Here is a 22,930-nt window from a genome sequence, read left to right as displayed (position 1 = left end):
TCTCTGGTGACAGTTAGTTGGGACGCCTCTGCATGAACTTGGGGCCATTTGCCCTCCACGCTCTGTGCCTCACCTGTTTATAGCTGGTGCCCATTTTTCTTTTTCTTCCTGTTTTGCATCAAGATACATCCTGACTCCATGCTTTCTGACCTCTCCCACTGGCAATTCCTCAAACGTGCCCTGTTGGCTGTCATTAGAGGAGCTTTGATGCTCAACTGAAGGGGAAAATGAGGCTCAGAGCAGAAGGGACCTGGATTCCAGATCTCCCGCCTCTGAAGTGCCTGGCCTGTTTCCTCCCTCAGACCCCTCACCCCCGTGCCATCCTGACCCTTGCAGCCCACTCCTGGTAGTTGCCATTGCAAAACAGAAGTTAGGTCACACCATGACCCTGCTAAAAACCCTCCCCTCACACTCAACAGAATCCCAGCTCATCTCCCTGGCCCCAGCCCACCTTGTCTCTGTGCCTCAGCTGCACCTGCCCCTCAGCTGCTCCTGGTACCCCGACCAGCTTGGTCGGCCTACCTGGAACCTCCTCCTCCCTTTGTGCCTTCTCATCCAGCTCCAGGCAGTTATTGCAGAGCAGTCCCCTCCCTCTACCCCACCCACAGGTCCCTACGGGGTGTGAAGATGCTGGTGAAGGAGACCTGGGGCTCAGGTTAAAAGTCGCCTACTCTGAGAGGCTCTCCCTGACCACCTGCCTTGTATTCTCTGTGTCAACATCGTGACTGTGTCTGTCACAGCCCTCAGGACCATCTCAAATGCCTTCTGTCTGTCTGTCTGTTTTTCTTGCTAGATCTCTGGTCCTCCCTAGACCAGAAGCTCTAAGAAAGGAGGGTCTGCCTGCTCTGTTCACTGCTGAAACCTCTGGCCCAGCTGACCTCTGGAAGGTAGTAGGTGCTTAGTAAATATTCTCTGAGTGAATGAGTGACCAGAGAGACAGGGCAGGGCCATGATTAGGCTGGCCATCTCCCTGTGCCCACATGCTATAGTTTTTTAGGTGTTTTGCTCATTCACTGAACTTCTCAACAAAGACCTTGTTAGTACAGACAACTTCATCATCCACATTTTAGAGGAGGAACCTGAGGCTCAGAGAGGCCCACTGTACAGTTGTGCTCCCATGTCCTGTCCTCTGGGAGGGAAGCTATTGTGGATGTCAAGGGAAGCATGGAGCCCAAGAGGGAGCCCCTGGGAGCTGCCCCATCCGTGGCCAGGCCCCTGGTCTGCTGGTGACTTGACCCTGCCCAGTCAGGGGTTCCCAGCCCCTCTGAACATGTGTTTGTCTCTGGCTGGCTGCGTTGGCCCTCCTGACTCTTGTGTTCAGATGCCTGGGCTGTGGAAAGTGGTTCGGTGTGTGCCTTTCTCAGGGCCACTGGGTGGGGATGCTGTCAGGCAGGCCTGGGTTCAAACCCTGGCTCCCCCTGACATTCTGCCTAAGGGCAAGTGACTTCACCTTTCTGGGCCCTGGCTTCCTCATCTCTGAAGTGGAGATGTTCCTGGGATGAAATGAGAAAATGTGTGCAAAATGCTGGTCACAAGGCCTAGTACGTGGAGTCTCTGCCCCGATTATGTTAATGGTGGCTCTTCCCAACATTCTGGAAACCCCCTCTCCTGGGCCTGTCCACAAGGCTGCCATGCTTTGCTCTTGCGGCTGCCGGAGCCTCCTTGGCCTGTGGCCTTGCGTGTTTTCCTGTAGGCTGGCAGGCTCTGTGGGTCCGAGGCCCACAGCTTGGGGCAACCCACTGGGTGGCACTAACCCTGAAGCTCCTCCCAGCCTTCCCTGAAGTCAGGTGAGGGGCCACGAGGGCTGGGGAGATGTGGGATACCTTGGACAGAGTGGGGACAAGATCAAACAGCGCCCCCTAAGAGGGGGCCACCTAGTGCCCCTCCCCTGTGGCTGGTGGAATCCCAGACTGAGCCTCAGTTTCCCCATCTATAAAATGGGTGCGATAATGCCTACCTGGCTGAAATGTTTAACAACAAGATGCAGGTTCTGAGAGGACCAGGCAGGGAGGGAGCAATTGTCCTGGCCCGGCCCCTGGGTTGGAGGGAGGAGGGTTGGAGGAGGAAGCAACTGACAGCCCAGAGCAATAAAGGTTTATCTCTCTTGTCCTTGAATTGCCATCGCTGCCTCCCTCTCACCCAGACTTCATTTCCGGCTGTCACTCAGGGCCCCTGGTGGGCTCAGGACAAAGCTCGCCTGTGTTATGACGGCCTCAGCCCTGGAGTCTGAGATGAAGGACGGAGGCCTGGGTCCAGGCCCTCGCTGTGCTGGTGGGGCACCCCCGACAAGGCCCTCTGTGGGTCTCAGTTTTCCCATCTGCGCAGCATGGGCTTGGTTCTCAACCACAGTGGCCACTAGCCTCTGGGTGGGAGGGGCTAGGGGTGCTAGGAACCCTGCAGTGTGAGAGGCAGCTCTGCACAAGCAGAATGCCCCAACTCTAGTGCCAGTGGTGCCCCACTGAGAGACAATGTGAGGGCCCTGCAGGCCTGGCCCTGCGTTGGGAAGAGCATGTGGTGACTGTGAGTTTGCAAAACCCTTCCAAGGTCTCTGACCCTCACTCCTCACAAGGGGCAAAATGAATCTCAGACAGATGTGACTTGCCCAGAGTCACACAGCTTGTGGGTGGTGGAGCTGGGATTCGAACCTGGGCATGTCTGACCCATGTGCTTAGCTCCCTTGAAATTCTGTTTCTGGCCTGTTTGGCGGCGTTAGTTTGAGACTTTTGGCAGGCAAGTGGGTGGATGAACGCTTTCTCTTTCATTAATACGTGGTCTTCCCAACCCTAGGGGTAGGTGTTTTTATTATTCTCATTCTACAGCCGAGGAAGCTGAGGTCCGGAGAGATTTGGACAAGTGCCCCGATCACACAGGAATCCATCTTCCAATTGTCTCACAAACCTGGGGACATGGAAGTGTCACAGCCCCTCTTGACCAAAGAGGGGCTGCCTGCCAGCTCAGTGGCCCTGCCATCTCCCCTGGGCTGCTCAGCCCCCTCGCGTGTCACCCACAGCATTTGAAACATGGAGCAGTCAGATGCTGTCCTCAGGAGCCCCTGGTGGCCTGGGTGCTTGGCAGGCCTGGCTTCCAGCCACCTTGCCTGCCCAGGCAATCTGTTCCCCTTTTCTTCTGCTTCCCTGAAGTTGGCAGCATTGGACAAGAAGGATCGTCTTTGGAGGGTGATCAAGCAGCAGCTTTGCCTCCTCTCATGTCCTAGAAGGAGCCCTTGCTGCTCATTCCTAGGCCGCCTCCCAGATGGAAATCCTTCTCTGACCTACTGTCAGCCTGCACTCTATGTGTGAGGTGCTTGCAAAGCTGTCTCACCCCGCTGCACTACAGCCATCCTTAGCTCTCCATTTCCTGCAGGATGAAAGACAAACTCTTTAATACAGCGCTCCTCAAACTTCATATGCATCACCTGAGGACCCTCTTAACATGCAGCTTTTGATTTGGCAGGCCTGCATGGGGCCCGAGCATCTGCGTGTCTGACAAGCTCCGGGTGTGGGGCCCGAGCATCTGCGTGTCTGACGAGCTCCGGGTGATGCAGATGCTGCTGGTCCTCAGACTGCACTTGGAGGAGCGAGACCCTAGTAGACCACCCCGGGCCTGACTGTATCTCTGTTTCCTTCTTTGTCTCCTCACTTAGTCATGTGAGATTTCAGCCATGGACTCACACACATGCAATGGCTTTTTCCTTTGTGGACAAACTCCTTCCCATCCTTCAAAGTCAGTCTAAAAAACCGTTCTCAGTGGACTCCCAGACAGAGCTAATTCCTCTTCCTCTGCACACCCAGAAGCTTTACAAATCCCTGAAATCCTGAGACCCATAGCAGTGCCATTAAGAATAGCGGTGCTGGTGCCAGGCCTCCTGAGTGTGAAACTTGGCTCCATCCTTACCAGCTGTGTGACCTTGGGCAAGTTGCTTAACCTCTCTGTGCCAAGTTATTTATTTAAATTCTGTCTTGTTCCAAAATGGACCAATAATTGCTTCTGAACATGCACTTGGATAAAATCAAATGAAAACGTGCTCAGTAGGATGTCGAGGACAGAGGGCAAAGGGGAGATGCTGTTTCCCATCTGCCTCTTTGTGTCTTGGTCCTACATTGCATAGCATGGCAGGCACTCAGAGAAACGCCACACGAAAGCTCTCCCATAATCCACGGCATGACCTTTCCAGGAGCTTGGGGGTCCACAAAAGTAAACTCCAAAGGAGCAGTGAGAGAGACAGAAACGTGGCAAGGCTTCCAATTGCCAATCTTAATCACTCATTTTAATGCATCTGTATGGAGAGCAAATTTTTTTTAAGAGAAGGAGCAGAGAAACGAGGCAAGGCTTCCAGTCGCCAATCTTAATCACTTATTTAAATGCACCTGTATGGAGAGCAAATTTTGTTTCGAGAAGGAGCAGATACAGGAGTTTGAGACCTGCCTGGGCAACATGGCGAAAACCTCATCACTACAAAAAATGTAAAACCTAGCCAGGCATGGTGGCACCTGCCTGTAGTCCCAGATACCAGAGAGGCTGAGGTGGGAGGACCATCTGAGCCCAGACAGTGTGTTGCAGTGAGTGGAGACTGCGCCACTGCACTCCAGCCCAGGTGACAGAGTGAGACGCTGTGTCACACACACACACACACACACACACAAAAAAAAAAAAAAAGAGAGAGAGAAAGAGAAAGAGGGAGAAAGAAGGGGCAGATATAACTCCAGCTGCCTGGGTGCCATGTGCCTGTCCTCCCTGACTGAAGAGGCTGTAGATGGAGGGAATGGAGGCGAGTGGGGTGAGGGTCTGTTAGAGTAGTTCACATGCATTCCTTCCTGCATGGTTGAAGCTAAGACTGCTCCAAAGTGGCCTCTGTGCCCTGGTGAAGGCCAGGTTCTTCATGGCGAGCCTCTCCCTGACCACTGCCAGGGTACCGGTGGCCAAATTGAGTGCGTGTACCCCCGTCCCTGCATGATTTGAGTTGTCCAGGAAATGTCCACTAAATTCAGGTCTTCCCTCTGCAATCTGACCCTCACCACCCACCCTGTGGCTGAGACCTTGGCATCACTGCTGGTCAAGGGAAACTTGCCTGGCACCTGGACCCTTCCCCCAGAAACAGATCTCAAGTCGCCCAAAGAGGAAGGCACCATGGGAAGTGGGCGACAGGGCAGGGTCTTCAGTTTGCAGATACAAAAGCACAAGTAGTCCTGCCCCAGATTTAGAACCTGGATTATTCTAAAGGTGCCACTAGTGTTGGGCTGGCAGGAGCCAGTGTGGGGCGGCCCAGGAATTGTGGCTAAATTCCATGCTGGGGTCACTGTTCTGGAGGGAACCCACAAGAAGCCTCGGGTCCCTAACTACCGGGCAGCCCTTTCCCACTAACTGCAGGACACGTGAAAGAAATATGAGGCTCGTGTGTTCCCACGTGGCCAGGAACTCCATGGGAGCCAGGCCTTGTCTGTCTGGTTCTCTGTTGCCAGATGCACTCTGCAGCTGCACAGGTTGTTGACACCCACCATTTAGTGCCCTGCCACCATCACCCCACCCTTCTTGGTGTCTGACCCTCAGTTGGTGCCAGCACACACTGGTGGGTTGGAGGGCAGGGGAAATTGGGTGTAGCCTGCCACCCCTTCTCACGGACAGGTAGAGGAGGAGTCTCGGGTGTCCATTAAGATCAGCCTGGTCAGTCCTGAGCCAATGTGGAGGAATCCCAGGAGTGTGCAAGGCTAAGGCCCAGCTGGGTCTGGGACGGGGCAGAGCCTGCCAGGTGTGGCTGGAGCCTGTGACCAACTGGCCCTGCCTATCAAGCCCAGAGGCGGGCAGATCCTCCACCCAGCTCACTCGGTCTTCACAAAAAGCTAGGTGGCCACTCCATGTGGCAGGCTGCTGGGTTCATCTTCCCTAAGTCCCATCTTACCGAGAGAAAACTGATACCTAGGAGAGGTAGTTGGAACATTGGTGGGAGGGCCCTGGAGGGTCTCCAAGCTCAAGGGTTTCTAAGCTGAGACCTGCAGAGACGCCCTGGCACTGTTCACGCAGTCAAAGAGTCTGTGCTTTATCTGGCTTATGTCCTGGGGTTCTGTGCAAATTCTCTTGGAATCTGCCATTTAGAAAAAAAAAGTTTGGAAAGCACTGTTCCCTGTCTCCAGATGAAAAAACTGATGCCTAGTGAGGGAAGAGTCGTTTGCCAAAGTCCCAGGGCAAGTTAGGAACAGGCTCTCTCTCTCTGCCTGAGAGCCCTGGAGGAAGCCCCAGGCATGCCACCTTCAAAGAACCCCTGTCCAGACCCAGGCTGCAGGGGTGGGGCATGTTGGACCCTGTCCTGGAGCCAGCCTTGACAATAGCCATGTCCCCTTTAAGCAGAGAGCCGCCCGCTGCAGTGGGTGGACTCGGTGCCCAGCCAGTGGGAGCTGTGAGCTTCCCTCCCACAGCCCCTCCCTGGGGAGGGGAGGGAGGGCCAAGCAGCGTGGCTCCCGAGGGAGTTGGTGGGCAGCAGGGGAGACAATAGCGAACATGCTGTGTGGGCTCAGCCGGGAGACCCCTGGAGAGGCGGGTACGTAATGGGGGGTCTGTGAGCAGAGTGATGGGGCTGAACACATAGATCCCTCTGGAGCTGCTGCCCAGAGAGAGGGGACTGGATGGCTGAGACCTGGGACTGCCACTCCCTGGAGACCCAGGGCTTGGGGAGGGTGGGGCAGGATACTTGCTGGGGCCGTCTGTCTGACCCTGGCCACTGTCCTGCAGCAGGATGGCTGAGCCTCCCCCAGGGCTATCCAGCACAGGGAGGCAGAACAGGCAGGTCTGGAGGTTCCGAGGGCAGTGCTCAGCCTTGTAGGAGGAAGGCTGGTCCCATCTGGGTGTGAGCGAAGCCTTTTGCCCAATCTCAGGATCTGCACAGCTGCCTGGTGGGAGTGAGTGTCCGACCCAGAGGGGTGAGAGCCCATGACCCATGGGCAAGGTGGTGGTGAGGAGTTCCTGTGCCGGCACAGGTGGGCAGGAGACGGGATCTCAGCAGGAGGAGAAACTCTGGTTTGGGGGTCTGACTGGTGAGCCCCTGGGGCTCTGGGAATGTGTGGGATAGGGGATCACAGCTGCCACATTCCTGGGTGTGCTGAGGCTGGGACCCAGGGGAGGGGCAGACAACGATTGTTCCATCTGTCTCTCCAGCCTCAGCCTGGGCTCACCCTATTCCTCCAAAGAGGGAGCTTGGGGCCTGGACCAGAACATACTGCATTCACTGCCCTGGGGTTGCCTCACTGGTTTCTTCCCACGCTCTTGACATATCTTTGCACAACAGCTCCAAGGGCAAGGACTGTGGTCCCAGTGGACAGAGGAGGAAACCAAGGCTCAGGGAGGGCAGTGGCCGAGCTGGGATTGACACCCAGATGACTTTTACAGCAGAGCCCCCAGCCCTGCTTCTGAGGGCCCAGTGGAGTTTGAGTCCCACCTCCCTCCCCATGGCAAGGAGCAGAGCCAGGTCACCTCTGGACCCAGCCTTAGTGACCCAGAAAAAATAACACTAATGATCATAATAGCTGGCTGTTGTCAAGAGCTTCCTCTGGGCCAGGCTCTGTTCTAAGCTTTCTGTGCATTTTCTCATTTAATCCTCATAACTACACTGCCACTTGGGTACTGTTATTCTCTCCATTTTGCAGTTGGGAAAACTGAGGCAGAGAGATGCTAAGCGACTTGTTCAAGGTTATATAACCAGAAGTGACAAAGCTGGGATTTGACCCGATGGGCCCACCCATCCTTGGCAACTGCACTGTAAACGGAGGCTCTGCCTTCTTGGCCTGGGCACATCTGTTCTTTCAACCCAAGGCCCAGGTGAGTGGGGTCACCTTGGTTGGCTGTGGTCAGGGCCACAAAGGCAGCAGTGCCCTGGAGACCTTACCTGGGGCACTGCCCGGGAGGTGTCTCCCCCTCCTCATGGGCCTATGACCTCCACCTCGGCCCAGGCTCAGCATCAACTGCCTGGGCCTTTGCCCAGTCTCCTCCCTGGCCTCCTGGCCTCCACCCCTTTGCTGCCATGGGAGGAAGCTTGCCAAAACACAAATCTGCTCAGCTCCTGAGCCTGGCATTCAAGGCCCTTCCTGACCTGTCTGACATTTTCTCTCTCTGATGACTTACTTGACCTCTACCCTCACCACTGTGGCCTGCACCCTAGGTCTCCTCCCCAGATCACAGAACCTCATGATCACACTTGCTTCAGTTTGCATCAGCACCGAGGCTCTTCTTCCAAAAAGTGTAAAGATGGAGCTTCAGGCACAGTGGGATCCAGATGCTCAATTAACATCATTAGGACTCTAGGTCTCTTCGTAGCTTGCTCTGCTTCACTTTAGTGAGCTTCATTTCCAGGCAGACTCTCTCCTCTCCTTGACAGTTCCTGGCACCTTCAAACTTAAGGTCAACCAGCTCAGTCATCCCTAAGGAAAGAGAGCCTATTTCCAGTAGTTCCAGCAAATGTCCCAGAAACAGCTGTCATTGGTCCAACTTGTATCACATGCCCACCTCTGACTGATCACTGAGCCTCTGATTGGCCAGGCCTGGTCATGTGACCTCCCCTGGAGCTGGTAAGGGCAGCCATATACCTCCACATTTGGCACAGAAGACTGCAGCCCTGAGAAGTCAGCCCACTGGCAGTGTGCCTCAGTGAGTGCCAGGATTGGAGCTGGGCTCTGTGGACCAGGCAGCCCTGTGCCCTTTCTGTGCTCCTGATGGACTCTGGGTGGGTCCCTTCTCAGGCCCCACACCCTGGGCATATCCAGTCTCACTCCAGGGAGTCTTGTTTTCCTGTCACTAACCCCAGAGCTCTGGCAGGAAGGGATCGTGACCTATCTGAGTTGGCCAGGGCTGGGGCACACAGTAGGCCTGAACACAGATTTTGGCAGGAAGTCCCTCTCCATGTTCACTCTCCTGCCTTGAGGACGGGAGGCCTGCTCTGACTCCACAGCCACAAAGACATCTTTGTTCCAGGCCTGCTAGGTCTGAGCAGGCACTTGCTGCCATGCTCGGGGCAGGGAAGTCTCTGTGGGTGTGAGTGTACATGTGTGAAGGTCCCCCTGCTGTGCCCTGGGCTGCCCACTCCTCCGAGGGGCCCTCACCAGACCTACCCCTTGGCTCTGAGACTCCTTGAGCAGGCCTGGCCTCCTACTCCACAGCAGGGGCTGTGGCCATGGGGGATCATTCGCCTGAGTTTGCGTCCTGGCTCTGTCTCTTCCTAGTCTCTGACCTTGAGAAACTCATTCCACCTCTTTGATTCTCATTCTCCTAATCTGTAAATGGGAATTGAATTAAAAAAATATTTGCTGAGCATGTACTACATGCCAGACAATGTTGTCTGCGCTGCACGCAGCAGTGAGCAGACAGACAGAAGCCCGGCCCCCTGGAGCTGACATCCCAGTAAGAATAGTCGTGAATAGTTAGATGGTGTTGATTGCCCAGAGGAACATGAAGCAGGGAGGGAGCGGAGAGGAGGTGTGGAGGTACAGGGTGCGTGTGTAAGTTCAAACAGGCAGATGGGGAAGGCCTCCCTGAGGAGGTGACATTTCTACAAGTTCCTGAAGGAGTTGAGAGGGGAGTTTTGATGATGTCTGGGGAAGAGTTTTGTGGGCAGAGGGAACAGCTGATGCAAAGGCCCTAGGGGGGTGTAAGTCTGGTGGGCCTTGGGTCGAAAGGACAGATGTGCCCAGGCCAGGAAGGCTTCACCTCCATTTAGAGTGCAGTTGCCAAGGTGGGGTGGGCCCATAGGGTCAAATCTCCGCTTTGTCACTTCTGGCTGTGTCACCAGGAACAAGTCACTTAGCATCTCCGTGCCTCAGTTTTCCCAGCTGTAAAATGGGGAGAATAACAGTGCCCAAGTGGCAGTGTGGTTATGAGGATTAAGTGAGAAAATGCACAGTGTGCTGGAGTGGAGCCAGCCAGGGCGAGCATCAGGAGGTGAAGTCAGGGGACCGGGGACTGACAGTTGTGAGGACTTCTGCTTCTACTCTCCCTGAGCTGGACGCAGTCTTCTTATGACTACAGGCAGCCACCACTGGGAAACTGAATGGTTCTGTGGGTGACCCTGATTTTGAGGTCACGTTCCTTGAGATTGCTGGTTTTAGAGTGGGGCAGGAGAGCAGGACCCAGAACGCAGAAGGCCCCCAACTTGAGACTGCACCCCCACTCTCCCATGGTGGGATGTTGGCCTGCGTGTGGCTCAGGCCTGCTGGGCAGGAGCCCCTCTCCCTGTGTGGAGGAGGATTGTGGGAGTGGCGGCCTCTCCAGGTGATGCCATGGGTCCTGCTAGCCCTGATGCACCCAGTCTGTGAGTGCCTGAGCCCTAACTCAGGGGTTCTTGGGGTATTGGAGCTGTCACCTTCCCAGTGCCCTGATGCTTCTCATTTGGGGTCTGTTGCCCTCCTGTTTGGAGGGAAAGAGCAGAGCCAAGGGTTCAGGGCATGGTCTGTTGTGAGGTCAGGGAGCCCTGGGTTCCAGGTGTCTCTGCAGCTCACCAGCTCAGTGGCTTCTCTGGGCCTCAGGCTCCCTATCTGTAAACTGAGGACAATCGGTGAGCCTCCCTCCATGGTTCTTAGGACAATTAACTGACTTAGCATCCATAAAATGCTTAGAGCAGGCCTGGCCCAGGGGAGGGCCCAACACTGGGTGCTACTTATTAAGGTGCTTTATTTTTTTCTTTGCAATCCTTGGCAACAAATGAATGAGGCTTCAAATTTTTAAATCTATTGATACATTTCTTTTTGTCTCCCTGAAAAATGTGCTTCTGCCGAGCTTATCTGATCTTTCTATGCTGCTCTCCCCATGGAAGCTGGGCTTCCTGGGAGGCTTGTCACCCCGTGGGGATTGGAACTGTCATTCAGAGGTCAGCCTGTAACTGGCTTTGAGGCATCTCCATCAAGCCCTTGGCCTGTTGCAGCCCTCAGTGGCCAGGGAGGAATGCCCAAAGGAGCTGCGGCTCTGCCTGGAGCTGAACAGCCCCGGGGCTGCAGGCATTACAACAACTTCCAGGCTTGCATGGATGGGGGAGTAGGCAGAAAGGTGCCCAGAGGGTAGGGCCAGACCCCTTAGGGAGCCAGAAGGCCTGGGCTTCAATCCTGGCTCTGCCACTTAGAAGCTCTGTGCCCTTGGGCAGTTCCCTTGACCTCTCTGTGCCTCAGTAGGCCTGGGTTCAAATCCCGGCCCTGCCCTTTATCATGGGATATTACTTAACCTCTCTGTGCCTCAGTTGCCTCATCTGTAAAATGAGAATCATGATTATACCGCCTCAAAAGTGGTGAGGATTAAATGAGATCATGCTTAGGAAGCACAGAAACCAGCACTTAATCACTAGGAGCTGTCATCATGATTGATCTAGGAAAACCTTTCAACAAGGTGAGGGAAGCAGGCAGGAAGGGAACCGTCATGTTTTATGGTTTCTGTGCACACTTCCCCACAGTTCCTCCCAGCAACCCACGAGGTGGGCACCAGTACCCCCATTTTGCAGAGGAGAAGTCTGAGGCTCAGAGAGAAGTGACTTGTCCCAGGTCCCTTAGCCAGTTGGCAGCCGATTTAGAATCGAAGTCCCAAGTTGGACTGACTCCAAAGCCTATCCCTCCCTTCCCACCATATCAACAATCCCTTCCACGGTGGGGCGAAGCTGGCCGGGGCTGGACCGTCACTTGGTGGAGTGCTTAGCGCCCATGTCCTCTTCAGCACGCAGGGTCCCGGTGAGCTGGCATGGTCCTGGCTGACAGCTCACCGTCCCTGCAAATCACGTCCTGTTTGCCCCAAGTGGAGCCTCTGGGCATTTGTTTTCTCAGTGGTCCCTTTTGAGATGCTGAGTCCTCCCTCCAGCAGGCTCACAGAACAGGGCAGCAGTCAAAGCCGGCTGACTTTATAGTCCCGCCCACTCCCCCACACTTCTTTCCAGCCACCCCGCTTAGGCAGGACCCTGGCGAAGGCAGCCTGGCAAGGAGTTGACTTCCTTTTCCCTTTGTCAAAGCTCAGTAGCCCCCTGGGGCTCCAGAGAGTGGGAGATAATGAAGGCAAATTAGCCATGATTTCAAGAGAAATAAAATAAAAAAGAAGCCCACCCACCTCGGCTGCAGCGTGGGCCTGAGTACCAGGTGTACAGGTCTGAGCTCCAAGCACGTTTCTCCCTCTGTCCCTCCTCCCCTGACTTGCACACCCCACATTTGCCGGGACTGGCTGGCACCACTGCGGAAATGAATTTTCCTCTGAAGCGAGTTCCTACAGGACGATTGACTGAAGGCAAAAGCTCATAATTGCCCATTGCTGGAAGGAGGAGACAGGGAAAAAAAAAACATGGATAAAAATATCTCTGTTTTTTATGCACGTTTCCAGCTGAAAATTGGTGGGAAAGATGTTTTTGAAAAGCCTTCATCTCTAAGCATATAATTACCAGGTCCTGGAACAAAAAAGAGAGAGTGGGAGAGAGCAAGCATGTTCTCTGAGGAGGGGGCCTAGGGTCTGAACCCCCAAGGGGGTTTTCTATAAATAAAGTAATCCCCTCAACTTCTCAAGCTCTGGCCAGCTGGAGTCAGCCATGGGAGAGACACCCTCATTTTACAGAGGGGGAAATGGAGGCTCGAGTCACACAGCCAATTGGTAATTCTAACCCTATTTTGATTCTTGGTTTGGATGCTGCCTCAGTTCCCCCCATCTGAGGATGTTTGTGAAAGAGAGGCCCTATGTCCCCTCTGAATAGGCATCAGCAAACACTGCAGCATTCCTTCTGGGCACCTTTCTGACTATGCCGGGGGTCTTGGGTGCTCAGAAGCCTCTCATCTGGCAACTCGCCTATCAAGAATGGCTTCTTGACTTCCACAAGAGGCCATCAAGGGCACACCCTGAGATGCACATGCATTCCCTAGGGAAGTCTCTCCAGGCCTCGCCTGCTGCCCACTGACTCTTTGCGCACAGTAGTATGACTTGTTTTGCAGCACACAGTCAAGTCTCTGACAGCTGGGAAAAGAGATGGCTCACAGCCTGAACCCCAAACCGGCCAAAAATTGTAGCAGGAAGGGAGTTGCGGCCACTCGGTGTTGAGACCAGCAGACTCTTGCACCTCCGCTGTCCCTAAGGTGTCACTGTAACCCAGTTTAGCACCTGGTAGTGCACTGGAGCAAAATCTGAATATTGGGATGAGGAAAGGGAAGAGAGGCAGTGTCAGAGACAAACTTGGAGGGCACCGCAGAGACCCAGGGCATGGGTCCTCCCCTTCGCCAGCCAACATCAGGCACCCTGTGCTTCAGCATCCAGCTTTTGGGGGTGCCATTGTTCCTCCATCTGAATTTCTGACTTGTTTTTACAATTAGGGCTCACAGCTCCACATCCACTCTGGGATTCCACTGCTCTGAATTTGGTGAACTTGGGCTTTGGTTTCCTTATCCTTTCCTTAAGAGATAATCCTTCTCCCTCCCCCACTTTCCTCTTAGGATTCATAAACCTGGAGCTAGCAAGCTTATCTCTGGTCTTCCCAAGACAGCTGGAGATAGAGAGGGATTTTCCAGGGACAGAATCTAATCTGCACAGGATAAGACGTATTTTAATTCCAGAATTGCCCTCATGAAATACCAGAGACGTTCACTGTCACAGTTGATAGAACCCAGTCTTTTTGATTTTATTAGCTCAGAAACACCTTGTTGAATCTAAATGAAGTGCGTATTAGGAAACCGTAATGGGAGGCATTATACTTAATGGGGTGTTGCCTGAATCCGTGGCGGCTGATGTGAACTGGAGGTGGAAGGGGGATGAGCGGAGCTGCTGAGGACCCAACCCCAGGGGACCTGGAAATGATTCCTGGCTTAACTGCTATTTGATTTGTTATTTATCAGCTGCTGGCAAGCAAAGAGAGCCCAGCCCTGGTCTGGCGGAGCACGGTAGTTGGCGACTGGGACCTTTCTCAGTGGTTACAGCTGCAGGTGGGAACGCTCTCAGGCTTCCGTAGGCCCAAGTTGAGCAGCAATACTGACTCAGGCTGAGCCCCGCCCTCAACTCAGCAGGATCCGGCCCGGAACCAGGTTGAGCCCCACCTCCGACTCAGGCTGAGCCCCGCCCTTAACTCAGTCTGAGCCCCGCCCTTAACTCAGGCTGAGCCTGGCCCAGACCCAGATTGAGCCCCTCCCCTAACTCAGGTTGAGCCCCGCCCCTGACCCAGGTTGAGTCCCCTCCTGACTATAGAGCAATCGTTCTCAATTGGGGGCGATAAGGTTCCCCTAGGGCACATTTGGCAATGTTTGGAGTCATTTTTGTTTGCCACAGATGCTCCTGGCGTCTGGTGGTTAGATGCCAGAGATGCTGCTCAGCTTCTTACAATGCAGAAGAGAAGCCTCCACCACAAGGAATCATCTGGCAAAAAATACCCATAGTGCGAAGGCTGAGAAACTTCCCGTAGACTGAGCCCTGTTTCCGGTTCTGGCTGAGCCCCGACCCTGGCCCAGATTGAGTCTTGACCTTGACTCAGGCCACTCATACCCTGACTGACCCAGCCCTGGCTGAACCCTCGTGAAAAAGACCTGGCTGGAGCAGAGTGGGGGAAGTGGCCTCTGCCACGTGCGGGGACCGAACCTTCTCCCGTCCTTTCTCCCGCTGCCCCTGAGAATGGGAGGGCGCGTGGGCCGCTGGGTCAGGTCTCACTTTCCATGGGTGTGAGGTAGGGGAGGAGAGTGAAGTTCCCACAGCTGGCGAATGGCAGAGCCAGGATCTCTACTCAGGCCTGGCTGACCCCTGAGCCTCTTCTGCTAACACTAGGCTAAGCTGGAGCCGCAGAGGTTGGAGTGGTAGGAGAGCCCTTCTTCAAGGGCAGGCGGGGGCATGTGCGGGCTCAGATGAGGCCTGAGGAAGGAGCAGAAGGTGCCCAGGAGGGCTGAGCTCTGAGGCAGCGCAGGGAGCCCACCAGCTTGATGGTGCGTCCCTTCTCACTTTGGCACCTGTTCTTGCCCGTGTCAGCCCAGTACTGAGAAAGGAGACTTAGATGAGGAATGTGAAAAAAAATAACCCGGTCGATGGGGCCTCGAGCACACGGTAGAATACGCAAAGGGGCCTGGGGTCTGCTTCCAGCTCTTGGTAGACGCTGCTTTGGCCAAAGACCTTCCTTTTCTGAGCCTGTTTCCTCGTCTGTCAAATGGGTGTGATCGCAGCACCTACCTCCTCCCAAGGCCACCGTGAGAAGTGAATGAGGTGGAATGAGACAATGTGGTGGTGTGCACAAGGCATGGCTGCTGCAGGATCTGTGAGTTTCCTTCCCCTCTCTGTCAGCACAGAGGAGAAACCAGAATATGCCCCATCAGGCTGAACACTGCCCTTAACTCAGGCAGAGCCCCACAAAATGAGGCATGTGCAAAAGGAGGGATGCTGCAGGGAGGCTGGGGCCCAGCAGGTGACCAGACAACCTTCCAGCTTCAAACTCCTTTGAAATGCTCAGGTGCATCACAGGAAAGTAAGGAAAACCTCGGGCATCAGAAATGAAGCGAGTGAGAGTATCAAGGAGATAAGGATGTCTATGTAATCACCCCATCAACTTTGTAAGGGAGGTCTGGCCAGTCCAATAAAGCAAATAAGAGAAATGAAAGGTATAAAGTTTAGAAAGTAAGAAATAAAACTGTCATTTTCACAGGTGATATGATTATGTATATAGAAAATCCAAAAGAATCTATGGCTAAACTTAGAATTAATACGTGAATTTAAAAGTTCAGAATATGTGCTCGCTTAGGCAGCACAGATACTAAAATTGGAATGATACAGAGAAGATTAGCATGGCCTCTGTGCAAGAATGACACACAAATTTGTGAAGTCTTCTGTATTTTTGCAAAAAAAAATAGAAAGAATGAATAAGACCTAGTATTTGATAGCACACTAGGGTGACTATAGTCAATAATGATGTGATTGTACATTTAAAAATAACTAAAAGGATTTAATTGGATTGTTTGTAACACAAAGGATAAATGCTTGAGGTGATGGATATACCCCATTTACTTTGACGTGATTATTATGCAGTACATACCTGTATCAAAATACCTCATCTACCCCATAGATATATACACCTACTACATACCCACAAGAATTAAAAATAAATTTTTTAAGCTCAGAATATAAAACGAACTGTATATTTTTACACCAGGAACAAATAATTAGAAAATGAAATTTGAAAAACAATCCAAATTCTGTAGCTTTAACACACTTTAAATGCCTAGGAATACATTTAATGAAAGTGGTATAAGACTTTTTCTCATACAGGTACACAGTGTTCTTAGGAGAAATTAAAGATAAAAATGAATGGAGGAATATACTGTGATCATTGACTAGAAGATTCAATATTGTCTCCCAAAGAAAAAGACATCAATTCTCCACAAATGGGCCTATAAATGCATTTCCACTCAAAAAATGAAGAGAAATGGAAAACAAGCAGGATTAGTGCAGGTGATGCTGGGGCTTCCCTGCTGGGGTGGCAGCAGGAATGGGGGGGATGTTTGTGCGTCTGGTAGCTGAAGGCTTGGGTTTTAATGGCTCAGAGATACAGGAAAAAGTACCTTGTACTTTCCCAAGTTGGTACTGAGACCCCAGCGTAAAGCCAGGACTTTTGAAGAGATCTACCCTCAGTGAAAGAGGAGACTTGGAAAATATTCACCTGTCTATCAGGGAGCTAAAACAAAGCTTATTTGTCTCAACTCAGCCTCCAGTGGTCTCTTTTGAGGATTTGTGATCTAAGGTGTGCCTCTTGTTTCTGGTGAACGTTAGAATTTATAATACCACCATGATTCTGGAATCTTTGAGCCAAGATTGGTATTTACAATACAATGGGGGTATTGTAAATTCTAATGAGTGTTGTAAATACTCATAATCATTGGTATCAGGGTAATGATACTTTGACAAGCACCCAGGGGAAGGAATGGAAAATTCTCTCTGGACCCTGGAGCCCTACAACCAGGCTGAATAGAATTCCCACAGTTGAAGCCCCACTAAAGATGAGCTCACAATCCAACAATTACCAACCACACGAGGAAACAGTCTACTCTAAGGGAGAGTCATCAGACACCTAGACAGAAGAAATACCTCCCAAGAGTTTGAGATAATGGAAAAATAGAATAATAGATGAATGTTCAAAAGATTTAAAATTATTAGAAACATAAGGAGCAACAGAAAAAGGAAGAGCAAAATATAAAAACAGAACAAAGAAAAAAGCAAAATAATCAAACAAAGCTTTCAAGAGCCATAAATGTACTGTTGGAATTAAAATTTGGAATGGGTATTAGACTAATAATTATGGTATTACTTTGTAAGGTGGGATATAATACTTTTGTTATATAAGAAATATGTTCCTATTTAGAAATGCATATTGAAATATTTAAAGGTGAAATTGCATTATGCCCAGGATTTGTTTTAAAATATTTCAGCGTAGATAAAAAATAAATGGACTAAATATGGCAAAGTGTTAATGATTGTTAAAACTACCTGTTAGGTAAATCCAATTCATTATACAAGTGTTTTTCCTTTTTTTTTTTTTTTTTTGAGACAGAGTCTCACTCTGTCACCCAGGCTGGAATGCAGTGGCACGGTCTCGGCTCACTGCCAGCTCCACCTCCCGGGTTCACGCCATTCACCTGCCTCAGCCTCCCAGGTAGCTGGGACTACAGGCACCTGCCACCACGCCCAGCTAATTTTTTTTTTTTTTTTTTTGTATTTTTAGTAGAGATGGGGTTTCACTGTGTTAGCCAGGATAGTTTTGATCTCCTGACCTCATGATCCACCCCCATCAGCCTCCCAAAGTGCTGGGATTACAGGCGTGAGCCACCGCGCCCAGCCACAGTTGTTTTTCAAACTTTAGTGTGACACAGAGTCACCTAGAAGGCTTTTCAAAGCGCACATTATTACATCTGACAATGGATTTGTATCCAGAATATATGAAAACTCAATAACAAGGAAACAAATAATCCAACTTAAAAATGAGCAAAAGCTTTGGCACTTCCCCAAAGAAGATATAGATGAATGGCAAGTTAAAAAAAAGTGCCCAACCTCATTAGTCATTAGACAAATGCAAATTAAAATCACAGTAAGATACCTCTGCACATGTATTAGCATGACTGATTTTTTTTTTAACTGGGGAGACAGAGTTTTGCCGTGTTGCCCAGGCTGGTCTTGAATTCCTGGGCTCAAGCAATCCTACCCTAGCCTCCCAAAGTGTTGGGGTTACAGGTATGAGCCAATGTGCCCAGCCTAAATTTTTTGTTTAAACCCTAACTGATATTACCAAGTGCTGATGAGGATACACAGCGATTGAAACTTTTTTACATTGTTGGTTGAGTGCAAAATGGCACAGCCACTTTGAAACCATTTGGCAGTTTCTTATAAAGTTAACCATATTCTTGCCATACCACCTAGCAATGCCATTCCTGGATGAAGCAGAAACTTATGTTCAAATGAAAACCTGTATGCAAATGTTTATTATGGCTTTATTCAAAATCACCAAAAACTGGAAACACAAGTCAATAGCTAAACAAACTTGTACATCCATTGGATGCAACCCAAGTGATCCATAAAAAGATGCAAACTACAGATACACACGACACTGTGACTGAATCTCAAATGATTATGCTAAACGTAAGAAACTAGACTCAAAAGCGTACATACTGAGTGACTCCACTTACATGACATTCTGGAGAAGACAAATGATAGAGACTGAAAACAGATAAGTGCTTGTGGGGAACAGAGGATGGGGGAGGGACTGACTACAGTGGAACAGCAAGGGAGAATTTTGGGGGCCAATAGAAATGTTCTAAAACTTGGTTGTGGTGGTGGTCAGTAGACATTTTCCAAAGCTCATCGACATGTTTACCACCAAGGTAAATTTTACTATATTTAAATTTTTATTTATTTTTATTTTTTATTTTTTGAGATGGAGTCTCACTCTGTCACCCAGACTGGAGTGATGTGGTGCGGTCTCGACTCACTGCAACCTCCATCTCCTGGGTTCAATCGATTCTCCTGCCTCAGCCTCCCAAGTAGCTGGGATTATAGGCGCCTGCCACCACGCCCCACTGATTTTTGTCTTTTCAGTAGAGATGGGGTTTTGCCATGTTGGCCAGGTTGGTCTCGAACTCCTGACCTCAGGTGATCCACCCACCTTGACCTCCCAAAGTGCTGGGATTACAGGTGTGAGCCACCATCCCCTGGTCTAAATGTTAAAAAGTGGAGAAAAATATAACTTAGACTAATATACTAATATACACACACATACAGATTCCTGGAGCTCACCCCCGGAGTGTTTCCTTTTTCAGGTCCTAGTTGGGGCCAAGAATTTTCCTTTCTTACCTCTCTTTCCTTCCTCCTTCCCTCCCTCTTCCCTCCCCTCCCCTCCCCTCACTTTCCTTCTTCCTTTCCTTCTTCCTTTCCTTTCTTTCCTTTCCTTTCTTTTCCTTTCCTTTCCTTTCCTTTCCCTTTCCAAGTAATTAGAAAATGAAATTTGAAAAACAATCCAATTTCTGTGGCTTTAACACACTTTAAATGCCTAGGAAAGGCAATGGCTTGGAAAGGAAATCCCTTCCCTTCCCTTCCCTTCCCTTCCCTTCCCTTCCCTTCCCTTCCCTTCCCTTCCCTTCCCTTCCCTTCCCTTCCCTTCCCTTCCCTTCCCGTCCCGTCCCTTCCCTTCCCTTCCCTTTCCTTCCCTTCCCTTTCTTCCTTCTTTCTCTCCCTCTCTCTCTCTCTTCTGTCTCTGTCTTTCTCTCTTTTTGAGACAGAGTGAGGGTCTCAGAGTCTGTCACTGGAATGCAGTGGCACGATCACAGCTCACTGTAGTCTCGACCTCCCAAACTCAAGTGATCCCCCTACCTCAGCCTCCCAAGTAGCTGGGACTACAGGCACACACCACCATGCCCAGCCAATTTTTGCATTTTTTGTAGAGATGGGGTTTCACTATGTTGCCAAGGCTGGTCTTGAACCCCTGAGTTCAAGTGATCCGCCTGCCTCGGCCTCCCAAAGTTTTGAGATTACAGGCATGAGCCACTGTGCCCAGCCAAGAATGTACATTTCTGACAAGTTCCCAGGTGCTGTGGGCCTGGGGACCACATTTTGAGAATCTCTGCATCATACTGTTCTACCTTCTTTATGTTTGAAATGTATGAAAGATTTTCTACTAACTTAAAAGAAGCAAAAAAGACAGATTTCATTGCAGATTAGACATATCTTAGAGAGATAAAGAAGACATGGAAAATATGAGAGAATGGTGGATGTGGGTCATGGAGAATAAAATAGAAAGTCCTAAAGTACATCTATTAAGCTTTTCAAAAGAGAGAGAGCTGATGGAAACAATATTTGAAGAAACACAAGGGAGCGCTTTCTCAAATTAGAGTGAAGGAAGACAGACTTATCTCAGGCTGCCTAGAACGCCTGAGAATGTGATTCGTAAACTGTAAAGTGCAGTCCTCATGAGGAAGCATTAATCAGGTCCACCCAAGATTGAGTTTCCTCTTGGTCAGAGCTGTCTCACATGAGCTGCGCTGCCTGTGTGTGAGAGAGCTCCCCATCCCAGCAGGTATGTAAGCACAGCCCTGGGTAGTAGAGTCAGCAGAACTGGGTTCTAATGCAGATTGCACAACTCTCCAGCTGTGTGACAATGGGCATGAGTTGGCCTTCTCTGAGCCTCAGCTTCCTTATCTGTACAGTGGAATAATCTGATCCATGGTAAGAACATTCAGGGGGTTGTTGAGACAGTGAACCACAGAACGGCTGTGAAGCTCCCAATGTATAGTGTAGTGCTCAAAGAATGTTATTCAGCCCCAAGAGCAGGGGCCAGGCTTTCTTTGGGAGGAGGAGCCGTGAGGATTCTCCAGCAGAGAATCGGGTGGAGCTGGTGGCAGGAGGGAACCCATCTTACAGGCCACGTCCACGGAGTGGAAAATTACCGAAGCAGAGGAGGTCTGCAGGAATGGAAACGAAAGTGGAACTCGGCCTTTCCCTCTTTCTCCCCTGCAGACGATGGGCCCTACTCCAAAGGAGGCAAGGACGCAGGAGGGGCCGACGTTTCCCTGGCATGCCGCAGACAGAGCATTCCAGGTAATGAGGCTTCCCTCATTCCCTCTTTTTCTGCCCTGGAGGCACAGAGAGCCCTAGTGGGGGTCAGATGGCAACAGCTCTGCCACTAACTTGCTATGTGACCTTAGACCAGCCACTTAATTTCTCTGATTCTCCTCTGTAAAAAGGAGGTGATCATCACCCAGGGCAATGCAGCAGAGTGCCCTACTAACCAGGTGCTCGCCTCACTTATCTTAGAGCTGGGGGCCTGGGGTGGCCCCAGCTGCCCACTCAAGCCCCCATCCCCATCTGTTGGCAGAGGAGTTCCGAGGGATCACTGTGGTGGAGCTGATCAAGAAAGAAGGCAGCACGCTGGGCCTGACTATCTCAGGTGGCACCGACAAGGATGGAAAGCCCAGGGTCTCCAACCTGAGACCTGGGGGACTTGCAGCCAGGTGAGAAGTGGGCTTGGTGCGGCGGCAGGAGGCGGGTGCAGAGGAAATGATGGGAGCCCAGGGCCAGTGGAAAATGTACTGAAGATCTTAGGCAAAGCAATCAGGCAGCTGTTTCCAGGAGCAGCCATCAACTTGGTGTCTGCAGAGGGAAGGCCTCCAATGGAGGCTGTAATTCTAGGCCCTGGCTTCTCTTTTCTTTTACACCAGGGGCTTGGCCATAGCACCCCACAGTCACCAGGCCATATCTGCCCTCCAGACCTTTGCATATGCAGTCCCCTATGTCCAAAAGCCTGTTCCCCACAGCATCCTCCTGGCACACTCCTCTTTACCCCTCCACACTCAACACAGAGATCACTGCCTCCAGGAAGCCCTCCCTGACCCCAGGCCAAGGCAGCTGCACTGCTCTGTTCCTGAAGCCCCACATGCACATTTCTGCACACATTTTCTGATTTCCCTTGTCATTTGCCCCTGTGGCTCCCCTGGACTGTGAGGCCTGGGAGTTACCCTCTCAGTCACTGCCTCCCTGGGCCTCACACAATGCAGGTGCAGATAAATGTCCAATTGAACAGCAGGAAGGCTGGTGGTGAGAAGTCAGGAAGAGCATTAGGGAATAGCAAAGGATGTGATGATCTGGTCACTCTGCAGGCTTGTCTGAGACACCCCTGCACAAGGAAAAGCAGGCAGACCAGTGTAGGGGGAAAGCCTGGGACCTGGGTGTCAGTCTCTGCACTCTCTTACGCGCTGTGTGACCCTGGACAAGTGTCTGACCTCTCTAAGCCTCAGCTTCCCCGTTTGTGAAATGAGGATCCAGTGATCATAGGGATTCCAGAGGAGGGTGGTTGTGAATGCTAGGACTGCATGGGCCAGCACCTGTTACCATGTGTGCCCTGGCCTTCCTGCTCTAGGAGTGATCTGCTGAACATTGGTGACTATATTCGGTCTGTGAACGGGATCCACCTGACCAGGCTCCGCCACGATGAGATCATCACCCTGCTCAAGAATGTGGGCGAGCGCGTGGTGCTGGAGGTGGAGTATGAGCTGCCCCCGCCCGGTGGGTGCCCTTGGACGGGGAACTTTCTCCACTGCCTTGGTCGCGGGTGGACATGGCTACCTCCCCACCAGGGCCTGGGTGGTAGGGATCATGCAAGATGGAGTGGGTGGAACCTGGAGACTGGCCACAAGCATCCATACCTCGCCTAGGGGCTGTGCCTACAACCGCAGTATGCTGTCACCAGGAGGTGGTGGGACTCTATAGCCAATGTCATTTCACATATTTAGTTTCCAGATGCTTTTCCTTTAGCGGGGAAGGTTTTGGAAGCATTAGCTGAATAAGTTGTTCCCTGGTCTACCACACCCACACTCCACTGCCCTGCACTAAGTAACGGTGGTGTAGGGTTTCACCTAGCTTGGGATTTTCAAAGTTGGTCTAAAGTCATGAAGTTTGAGTAACTGTCTGGAATTCAACCCTGGCCTGAGCTTACCATCCA

At 51.5% G+C, this 22,930-nt stretch overlaps 1 protein-coding gene and 1 non-coding gene across 6 annotated transcripts in view; both read left to right on the top strand.

Annotated features, from left to right (window-relative positions):
• GRIP2 (glutamate receptor interacting protein 2) overlaps positions 1-22,930 on the top strand; it is a 113,894-nt gene that overhangs the window by 58,218 nt on the left and 32,746 nt on the right. For all 5 annotated transcript variants that reach the window (XM_054551264.2, XM_063721686.1, XM_054551265.2 and 2 more), the window contains exons 2-4: positions 20,950-21,030; positions 21,308-21,443; positions 22,349-22,494. In XM_054551264.2, the coding sequence (XP_054407239.2) occupies positions 20,950-21,030; positions 21,308-21,443; positions 22,349-22,494 (363 nt within the window). The remainder of the gene's footprint in view (positions 1-20,949; positions 21,031-21,307; positions 21,444-22,348; positions 22,495-22,930) is intronic.
• LOC112132793 (U6 spliceosomal RNA) lies at positions 15,683-15,789 on the top strand. The gene has a single exon (XR_002914515.1). It is a non-coding gene; the product is annotated as a U6 spliceosomal RNA (small nuclear RNA).

Source organism: Pongo abelii, chromosome 2 (genome assembly GCF_028885655.2).
Source record: "Pongo abelii isolate AG06213 chromosome 2, NHGRI_mPonAbe1-v2.0_pri, whole genome shotgun sequence".
Taxonomy (NCBI): domain Eukaryota; kingdom Metazoa; phylum Chordata; class Mammalia; order Primates; family Hominidae; genus Pongo; species Pongo abelii.
The sequence above is the reverse complement of the archived record's forward strand: the minus strand, read 5'-3'. Positions and strand labels throughout refer to the sequence as shown.